Source organism: Conger conger, chromosome 2, assembly GCF_963514075.1.
Source record: "Conger conger chromosome 2, fConCon1.1, whole genome shotgun sequence".
Classification (NCBI taxonomy): Eukaryota; Metazoa; Chordata; class Actinopteri; order Anguilliformes; family Congridae; genus Conger; species Conger conger.
This window is the reverse complement of record NC_083761.1, coordinates 26,775,604-26,786,331: the sequence shown is the minus strand read 5'-3', so window position 1 is coordinate 26,786,331 and position 10,728 is coordinate 26,775,604. Positions and strand designations below refer to the sequence as shown.

At 39.4% G+C, this 10,728-nt stretch overlaps 1 protein-coding gene across 2 annotated transcripts; it reads left to right on the top strand.

The window, feature by feature from the left end:
• Positions 1–2,520: 2,520 nt before the first annotated feature.
• On the top strand, positions 2,521–4,963 carry LOC133111285 (piggyBac transposable element-derived protein 3-like). Of its 2 annotated transcripts, none has more exons than XM_061221488.1 (2): positions 2,521–2,567; positions 3,267–4,963. In XM_061221488.1, exon 2 carries the CDS (start codon positions 3,481–3,483, stop codon positions 4,756–4,758), a length of 1,278 nt encoding a protein of 425 aa, XP_061077472.1. In that variant the 5' UTR covers positions 2,521–2,567; positions 3,267–3,480; the 3' UTR covers positions 4,759–4,963. The 2 variants fall into 2 exon arrangements, with proteins under 2 accessions (XP_061077472.1, XP_061077463.1); XM_061221479.1 differs by lacking the exon at positions 2,521–2,567 and adding an exon at positions 2,926–3,005.
• The last annotated feature ends 5,765 nt before the right edge of the window (positions 4,964–10,728 follow it).

The following is a 10,728-nucleotide window of genomic DNA, read 5'->3' as shown; positions in this document are numbered from 1 at the left end:
TGTGTGTTACACCTAGCTACTCTGTTTCAGGCGGCACGGTGGCATAGTGATTAGCACTGCTGTCTCGTAAAGGTTTGCATGTTGTATTCCATGGCCCAAGGATGGATCAAATGCAGGGGAGATCATATTTCTTCCCCATTCTGATATTTGGTCTGAAAAACTGCTGAACCTCTTTACCACATCTGCATGCTTTTATGCACTTAGTTGCTACAATATGATTGGCTGAATAATTACAGTATAAGCATTAACAAGCTGGTGTACAGGTCTACCTAATAAAGTGATCATTGAGTGTACACATATCTTGATATAATTCATTCAAAAGGAAACCCCAGCCATTGAAAGGAACTAATTGATATTCCCTAAGTACATATAATAACTTGCACACTAAACTCCGCTCTCTGGATGTAGATTGCCTTGAAGTCACCCTTTACCTTCCCTTAGGCTAATCATTCAGAAAGTTCTTAACTCTTTCCAACTAAATTACTCAAGTAGCTTGCCACTAGCTTGTAGTCTGATGGCATCAATATCACCGTTTATAATTTAAACACATATCCCCTTGGACTCTGGAAGATCTCATCTGAGGTTTCAGCACATGGAAGTAATTATAGGCCTGTGGTCATTGCAGATGGTTAAATTGAAACCATAAAGGGATTTGTGAAATTACTGCACTCTGAGTGGTAGTCATTGCCTCTTTATACACCTGAATAATTATTTCCTGCAGTCAAAAGTGATTAGTACATCAAGCAAATGGGTTGTTCAAACCCACCCTTTGTACATTGCCAAAAGGTAACTTCCAGTCCGTACACCAAAGACTCACAATACGCAATCAAATCAGTTTATGTTGAATATGCGGTTGCTACAATTATTTGAAAATCTGGTGTTTCATCGTATGATCAATTCCATTGCACAAAACAGAAAAAGCGTCAAAACAGAAGATCATGTTCACAGTAAAGGCAAATGTCATGCTCTACCAGTATCACAAGGCTCTGGCCAGTTAAGATGTGTTAAGACGTATCAATATTGTTCTAAATACTTGTCTAGAGGCGGTAGTGCATCTGCAGCACAGTTGTAAAAGAGCTTGCTGTGAGAAAAATAAAACTGAGTACGGTGAAGGTTTGGACTCATTCTAGGCACATGAGATACAAATAGGTATCACATACAGTTGTGTGCAAAAAACCCTGGTCAAAAAGCCTTTTACAATTAATATCTCAGTGAACAGAAACAAACCTGACCTCTAAATGGTACAATATTAAACATAGCACTTTTCTTCAAATTGTGAAGCAAGATTACTTTTTATTTTAATTTTTTACAGTTTGAAAATAATAAAAAAGGCCCTGTGAAAAAGTTTTGGAACCCAGTCAATTAGTACTTTGTAACTCCTCCTTGGGCTACTATAACAGCTTGTAAATGCTTCCTCTAGCCAGTGAAGTGTCTTTCAATTCTCGCTTGCTAGAATACCCAACCTCTCTTCAACTTCAATGTCTGGACTGACCTTTGAACATTAGCCTCGAGACAAAGGCTTGACCCTTTTTCACCAAACGTACCTTCTTTGGTGGTGGCAAAAAAGTTACATTTTTGGTTCGTCAGTCCAAAGCACATTGTTCCAGAAGGTTTTCAGATGCTTAATTTTGTGTTGAGGTCATTATATCTAGAAACTCTGCCATGTAGGTCTTTGTTGTTTAAGGTACGTTTTCTGCTACTCTTTTTTGCAATTATTTTGCAGTGATGTGTGGGTTCTTCTGAACATTTCTCACCAGGTCTCTGGCCATTCTATCTTTTCTATCTATCTTTCACGGTCTTCCACACCATGCCTTGACTTCAACTGTTCCATTTATCTTCCATTTTCTAATAATGTTTCTGAGAGTGGAAATAGGCAGTTTGAAACATTAAGCTTTATGTAGCCCTCTCTTTTTTGGTGGTAATGAGGTGGAAACACTGGATGTTTTTTGTGTTTCGCACCATTCTCTACAAACTAGAGACTGTTGTATGTGAAAATCCCAGGAGATCAACAGTGTCTGAGATACTCAATCCGCCCTGTGTGGCACGAACAATCATTCCACAGTCAAAGTCACTTAGATCACATGTCTTCCCCATTCTGACATTTGGTGTGAAAAACAGCTGAACCACTTGACCACGCCTGCATGCTTTTATGCATTTAGTTGCTGGCTGATTAAATATTTGTATTAACAAGCTGGTGTACAGGTCTACCTAATTCAGTAATTACTGAGTGTATGTCAGTGCGTGTATTGTAGTGTATTACTATTACAGAGAGTCTGCGTTCCCCAATGCTGAGTCCTGGCACTGGGTCAGTTAACGCTAGAAGGATATGGATATATCCTCCTGAGAACTGGCCCATTCATTTGTGTCCTTTATAATGGACATTTTGTTAACCTGTATTTTCCTTAAGTATTTGGAGTTACCCTATCAAACCCTATTTCATTCTGTAGAGGACATCCTGGGCTTTCCAGTGATGTGTCATGTGATGGGTTTGCATGCTGGCAACTTTACTTTTTTTCCAATCAAAATGGCCGCCATACCAACAACCACATTTTATGGAAAGAGGAGAGGTAAGTCAAATATTCTTTATCTACTGCTATTTTTACCATGATAATTATATATATTCTTGTTTATCAACATGTCAGTAACAATATTTTTACATCTGAAAACAGTTTTATAATTTCTGTTTTGAAATAACAGTCCTTTTATGAATGTCAACTGTAGTGGACACCGGGACCATTTCAGTGTATTTAATGACTGCACATTGTTGTAGCAGAAACAAGTGAAGCAGAGAGGATTCTATACCGGATAGTAGAGGGAGATTCAGATTTGGAGCTGTCAGATGAGGAAAAGGATAAGGATGAGGATGAGGATGAGTATCAGCCTGTGATAGGGGAAGATGGTGATGAAGGAGGAGAGGAAGAAGATGCAGGAGAATCTGATGAGACAGAGTCAGAGCCAGAGAGGGAGCTGGAAAGTCGTCGTGCTCTGTGGGCCAGGACTAACTTGTATGTTTTATTTAGTTTCAGGCTAATGTATTCAATTCTATTATCATGTTAGATTATTGTTGTATTTGTACTATGTGTTACTGCTGTTAAATATATGCAAATTGCCTAAAAATATGCTTATGAGGTTGGTTAATAGGGAGTCATATCACATCGATGACACTGAAATTACTGCATTAATCAAAATAGATGTGTAAAAGATTAACTGTTACTCCTTTTATAAACTGGAATTTATTTGTGTTTTTTTTACATTCATCATAATAGATTCACACCTGTGCTACCTGGGCTTCCTGTCTATCAAGATGACCCTAAAATCCGTGAATACTGGAGTCCAATCGAGTACTTTTCACAGTACATCAACAACAAAATCTTTGAAGATCTGGCAGCTTTTACTAATCAAAGACAGCTGCAAACTACAGGAGTGTCACTGAATACTACTGCCCAAGAAATCAAAATTCTCTTCGGCATATCAGTACACATGGCCTGCCTTGGCTATCCCAGAGTCAAAATGTTTTGGGCTAAAAAAACTAAAGTGCCAGTTATTAGCAGGAAAATGACAAGGGATAGGTTCTACAAGCTGAGAAGCTCACTCAAGATTGTCAATGACCTGGATGTAACTGAAGAGACAAAAGAGTCAGACATTCTTTGGAGAGTCAGACCATTGCTTGACCGTGTGAGGCAAGGTTGTCTCAGCCTTCCAAGGTGTGACAAGGTGTGCGTTGATGAGCAAATCATCCCGTTCACAGGCCGCTGCCCAGTCAGGCAGTATGTGCCAGGAAAGCCAAACCCTACTGGCCTAAAGGTTTTTGTGCTTGCCTCGCCAAACGGTCTGGTCCTGGATTTTGAGGTCTATCAGGGCAAGAACACATTCAGGGGCCAAAGACTGGGAGTTGGAGCTGCAGCAGTCTTGCGAATGGTCGAGTCTGTTCCTACAGGAACTTACGTGTTCTTTGATCGATATTTCACAACGATTGATCTCATGAACACTTTGCGCTCAAAGGGTCTTCCAGCAACTGGAACTATTATGAAGAACAGGGTTCCAAAGCAATGCCAGCTGCCAGGAGATAAGCAGCTGAGAAAAGAAGGGAGAGGAGCTTCAGTGACGGTGGTCCGGAAGGGGCCTGAGCTGGCAGTCACAAAATGGTTTGACAATAAACCAGTTCTGATGGCTTCCACTGTGTATGGGAGAGATCCAGAGGATATCTGTAGCAGATGGTCCAAAAAAGAAAAAGGTCACGTCCAGGTGAGACGGCCAGCAGTGATCAGGGAATATAATGACAACATGGGTGGCGTAGACCTGTGTGACCGAATGCTCAGCTTCTACCGCATGTCAACCAGGACCAAGAAGTGGACATCACGTGTGATCATGCATTTCTTTGATGTTGCCATCACAAACGCTTGGATCCAGTACAAGGCTGACAGTAAAGCGCTGAATCGACCAGCTAAGAACACCCAGCAGTACCTGGACTTCAAAATGCACCTGGCTGAAGAGCTGCTGGATAGTCCATCATTTGATGACAGCAGTGAAGACAGTGAGGAAGAGTATCAGCCACCAACCAAAACAAGGATCCCACAACCAGAGCCATCTGTACGCAGACTAGGAGCCAGGCACATGCCAGAGATGATGGACATCAAACATGCAGAAAGGTGCAGGAATAAGGGCTGCAATGGCAAGACATACATGAGGTGCATCAAATGCAAGATGTTTCTCTGCATCACCAAAAAGAAAACATGCTTCCAGGATTATCACCGCTAAAATATCCAGAGGAAGAAGAAATGTATAAATGCATAAATGTTCTATGTTTATGTTCTATGTTTATGTTCTTTTGTCCTTGCAAGCAACAAGCAACAGAAGAATGCTAAAGATGAAATGAATTTGATCAAATGAAATGTATTCTTGGGTTAATATCACTCTAAAGACAAAATCTGCTAATTTTTTTATTTTCTAAATTCAGTTGTATTTTCACACGGAAATCGTCCTGTTGTCCTCTACAGTGGACATGCTGTGAAATTAAAATTAAAAATATGTTCAAAAAAATTTAAATTGTAAGGTGTTTTTTTAGGCCCAAATAGATAGGAAATCACACAAAAAAAGAAATTGTAAGACACTTTTTTTCTTTGGTTCTCAGGAGGATATATATATATATATATATATATATATATATATATATATATATATATATATATACTGTATACTATATTAAGTATTTGTCCCGTTTTCTTCTATTATTGCACATTTGTCATACTGAACGATTTCAGATCGTTAGGTCAAAAGTCATGTTAGACGAAGGTAAACACAAAAGAATTTTTTAAAATTACTATTTCATTTATTTGATAAAAAAAGCATTCTCAATCACCCATATCACCCCTGTGAAAAAGTTATGGTCCCCTTAAACGACATTAGCTCAGGCAGTAAGAGCAGTTGTCTGGCAATCTGAGGGTTGCCAGTTTGATCCCCCGCCCGGGGTGTGTCGAAGTGTCCCTGAAAATGCTTCTGACAAGCTGGTTGTTGCCTTGCATGGCAGCCAATTCCTGCTGGTGTGTCAGTGTGTGTGTGAATGGGTGAATGAGAAGCATCAATTGTACAGCACTTTGGATAAAGGCGCTATATAAATGCCAGCCATTTACCATTTACCATTTAAACATAATAACTGGTTGCACCACCTTTAGCAGCAAAAATTGCAACCAAACGCTTCCTCTAATTTGATATCAGTCTTTTACTTTGCTGTGTAGGAATTTTAGCACTCTTCTCTGCAGAACTGATTTAATTCCTACAAACTAGTCGGTTTCCAAGCATGAACTGCTCGTTTCAGATTCTGCCACTCCATCTCTATTGGGTTATTTTCACCCATTCAGATTGTTCTTCTGCATAACCCAATTACACTTCAGCTTCAGCTCATGGACTGATGGCTAGACATTCTCTACAGTACAGCACATAACTCATGCTACCTTCAATAATTTCAATGACAAGTTGCCCAGGTCATCACACCATCACATTACCACCACCATGTTTGACTGTTGGATGATGTTCTTACTGTGAAATGCTGAATTTGCTTTATGCCAGACAAAGGGACTTGTGTCCACTTTTGACTCATCTATCCATAGAACGTTATACCAGAGGCTTGGGGATCATCCAGATACTTTTTTGCAGATATGAGATGAGCATTTATGTTTATGTTTTTATACTGTGGAGTCATGTATACTGGCCTCATTTGAGACTAGAGAGGTCTGCAGTTTTTCTGATATTTTTCTGGGATTGTTTGCATTTTACGGAAGAGATGTAATTTGAGATGAGATGGAATTTTGATGACATGAGATTTTGGCAGGCTGGGCAATCGAGGGAAGATTCCAAGTGTTAATGGCTTTCACTTGGTTTGTCCCAGAGCCTTTGGTGTTACCAAGTCAAAGTCTTCACTTGAACCCAATAGAGATGCTGTGGTAGGGCATGAGTTATTTGTTGACTAGCTGGCTACAGTAGTTCAACATCTGTGACACATTTTGACATTTGGTCATTGGTGATCAAACCAGGCCATTCGTTGTGTAAATGGGCAAGCTTGTCAAATATCAGATAACCCCACATACAGTTCCTCACCTGCGCCATATGCAGTACATGCTGCCTTTACAGTACATATGCTTTTCTATTTGCAAGAGAGCAACTGCATGCATACAAAGGTAGCTGTCTCCAAAGGCAGCCTACCTGGGGAACAAGGCAGCTGACCAAGTTCATAATGCAATATAGCGAATATGAGTGAACAAACAACTGTATTCTAAAGGGATTCTCAAGTGGAAGTGACAAGTGGAAGTGTGTAAGGGCATATCTTTAAAATATTGAAGCCCCATATCTTCTCCAGTGATACAGTGAAGAGCCCTAGAGCATCCAGTAATTCACCTCTTCTACTACTGAAGTACATTTATTTATAGGAAAATGTGTCCTCTTTCCATATTGCAGTTGAAATGCAATTGGATACGTAATCCATTTTGCAGATACGAGAACATTCAAGTTAGCAAAATCTAGTAAAATACATGTTGCCCACAATGCCTTGTTTAGCTCACTGAAACTACTATACCCCAAACAACAATGCACCGGGGAACACCCTACTCTTTGCAAAGAGTGTCAGGGGATCTTTAATGACCACAGGCGTCTCTTACAGCACAGTGTCCCCATCACTGTGCTGGGGCATTGGGCATAATTTTACCAGCGATGATGCCCAATGCCCCAGCAATTGATTGGCCCACCAACACTTCTTCCAGCAGCAACTTAGTTTTCCCAGGAGGTCTCCCATCCAAGTACTAACCAAGCCCAAACCTGCTTAACTTCAGCCATTTGGCAGGAGTTGGGTGCATGATGGTACGGATGCTGTCAATTGATGCATTTTTTTTATCTAGTTAATCATGTTAGGCCATTATTAATTATAATTCATCACAAATTTAAAACATACTAAAATTTAAACTACTTTTTTATTAAATGTAAAATATCTTTGTGATGAAGAATAACTTTCTTTCATTTATCTGGTTGCGCAGGCAGGCTAGTCATTCTGAAATCTTCTGCACAATATGTTCTGTTTAGGATGCTCAGTATTTCATGGGGCACTGTGGTGGCAGGTTTGGCCAGGTATTCCTGGGCCAGCATACCATGGGCACCTGCACATGCAGACCTCCATTGTAGTTGTTCTCTATGGTGATACTGGTCTGCTCTGAGACCAATGCCTCGTCATCAGACTCTGACTGATGCCATTAGGCGGAGGACCATTTTTGGTAGCTCTGTCTGGTTCCACTTCTCTAAAGGGTTGTGGAACTCTATCATTCAGGATCTCACCCATCCATGAGCTATGAGATGTTGCCGTTCTCCTTCCACTTAGCTTGATCCTTTGTGAATGCAGATTTTTTATGGTATTCCACACAAGCTGAGTCATGAATCTGGTAGCAACATCATGCAAGAAAGGTGGCAGAGTGCATGCAGCTCCAAAAAGTAGGACACATACTTCAGACATCAGTGACATACCTATAGCAAAGATAAACAGGAAACGTATTATCAGGACAGGCCTACATTTTTTTAAAGCGCAGAGACAATACCAGAAAACATAATACGGTCTTTTCATTGTCAGAAATGGGAAATTATCTTACAATGATGGTTCCAGCAGGTCAGCTGAGGTTAGCTTCTGCTATTGCTATTGTTGCCTTCAGTGGATCTTTGTTGCCTTGGACCTGCTTGATCATCTCTAGTGTGGAATTCCACTGATGGGGAACATCCTGGACTTGTGGCTCTTCCTCATGTCCATGAGAAGTTGGCTGAACTCTCAGCTCTGCTGCGTTTGCTAGACTGTGCTTGAAATGTCTGACTAGTTTACCACACTTGACCAAGAATTTAGCACAGAGAGACTCACTATCACAGAGCTCAAATGGAAGCTTTTGAGGTGCTGTGATCATATTGAGAGCCTAGTCTGTTCTTGTAGTGAAGTGTAGTGTTCTTGACTCATTTTCAACAATAAGAAACAACAGAGGGTAGGCATGAGTTCAGCTGCTACTGGATGGGGTGTGCTATAAAATAAGCCAACTGTAGACCTGCATTAACATTTTGGTGGTAAAACAAAATGTGCCGGAATCTCTGAGAAATTGTAGACACTTTACCTGTAGCCCTTTTTTTCTTAAAGAAGGTCTGACTGTAATATTATGATTTACGTAACCTCAGGTGAAGTGTGAATACGCAATTGGGTGGAATTGTTGTTGGTTTTGAAACCATTGGATGTAATGTGAAAACCAGACTATTTCGTATAACATTTTATAAATGTTGAAATTTATATTTTGTGTTTTTCAAAATCCTTTGTTGAGATTGAACATTGTTAGAATAACTGGCATTTTATTTGATTTACTAATTGATTGATTCAATATACAGTATTCAGTATTTTCTTACAAAATATATTTTGACTGGAAAGCAAAAGGCAATCCTGTTTTGTACTGTATGTGATGATATAAAACTACATATGCTTTGTATTATATTCAGTCTTTAATATTATATAAGATATTTGCAATAATTGGCCTTTTACTGCACAGCAGGATTGATCAACTTTAAGTGGAAATATATGACCTTCCATCATGTCATTGTGTTGCAAGAATAGTCCTACTCAGCCTTATATCAGCAATTTAGCCATTTTCTTCTTTCACTGTCTCTGTCTTGGAATGTAAAGTTTAATTGGCAACTTCATACACTGAAAGCCAGGTTTCTCTAAGCAGTAGATACAGAAATATCACTATATTTTTTCATCATGAAAGGAAGGCACTTGAGCTGAACATTGTATATCAAAAAATAAATGAGAGCTGATTCACAAGCTGTGTTATGATGTGTAGAAAAAACTGGTTTTAATTTAATTTGATGTACTTATGTAATTGAATTCACTGAAAATAAAATAATGTAATTACATTTAAAATGATTCTTTTTTCATTACTAGTACCGATATGTCCCATATGATTTATATTACGAGTAACTATTTATTTCAGTGGTCATGTACATAGATGTTTGGTATTTTGCATTGACATTTGTGGGGTTTTTCTTTCCAATTTGGAATAGCAAAGTTGTCTGTTTTTGACCATTGCTGCTATTCTCTATGTCAATCCAGGACAGAGCAGACAGGTGTGTTTCCTCTGAAACCTGTGACGTCTTGTCACTGCTTCTTATCACTCTGCAGTCCATCAGTAGACATAGACATTCAGCCAGATGCGAACATTGCATTGCACCTTACACAGGCAGAATGTGGGCACCCAATTGACCAGAGGGGGCTGCTGGACTAAGCCACTTGCTTTTAGGAGAGAAATGGGGTTTTCTTGAACATTTGACCTGGGAAACATTTAACTTGTATTTCAGTTCTTATCATCCAGGGTTCATAGTAGACATTCTGATTGTTGTACGTAGTGAAAAGAACATAAGCACTCATATAATTAAGGACTAACTGAAGAGCTTTTTTGGGGAAGGGTACAGATATCAAAACCAAGGGTGTCTAACATCGCAAAAGAGTGGGTGGCAGGTTTTTGTTCTAGCCCAATGCAGAAGTACCCGATTCAACTATTTATACTGAATAAATAAATATATTCCATCTGGTGAGTTGCGAACTGAACTGCTGCTGATTTCGATTTCGCATCTGGTAATTTCAGGACTCCATGCGTCACAGTCGGAGGAGAGCTGCTGCTCGGGGCGTCAGTCAAGTTCAAGCAGCTCATTGCGATTTTGGTTTAGCTTATTGCAAAGAACGTTTTAGGAAACACGCTGAAATGTTAAGGTACAGCTTCAGGTATAACTTACCTTACGACGTAGCGTTAAGAAGGCTTTGAGAAACGCAGCCCAGTTCAGCTTGGTAGGCGATATCATTCATGTGAATTAATTATTTAATTGTATGTTATAATAGTTTTTTCATTTGAGCAACAGTTCATACTGAGTCATTCACTGTTGTGAATGACTTGGTAGTCTGTTTTAAGTATTGAGCTACAGGTTTAATGAGGAATTAAAACAACAATAATAAACGTTTAGGCGATGTTTTATTGAAATTCTGGCAAATATGTTGGATGTATTTTCAAATGGATTTCTCTCATTTATTTAGAAATCACATAGATACAAGTCTGTATCTGCCGCAATATTACCCACTGATAATATTGTGAGCTTAATCCAGCCCATTTTCCACCTGTGCCATCTGATCTTTTCTCAGTGCGCCCCGAGATTAACTTCGGAAAACGGCAA

Excerpts from the sequence above, each read along its gene's own strand:
- LOC133111285 (XM_061221488.1), top strand. The coding sequence starts at position 3,481 with ATGGCCTGCCTTGGCTATCCCAGAGTCAAAATGTTTTGGGCTAAAAAA.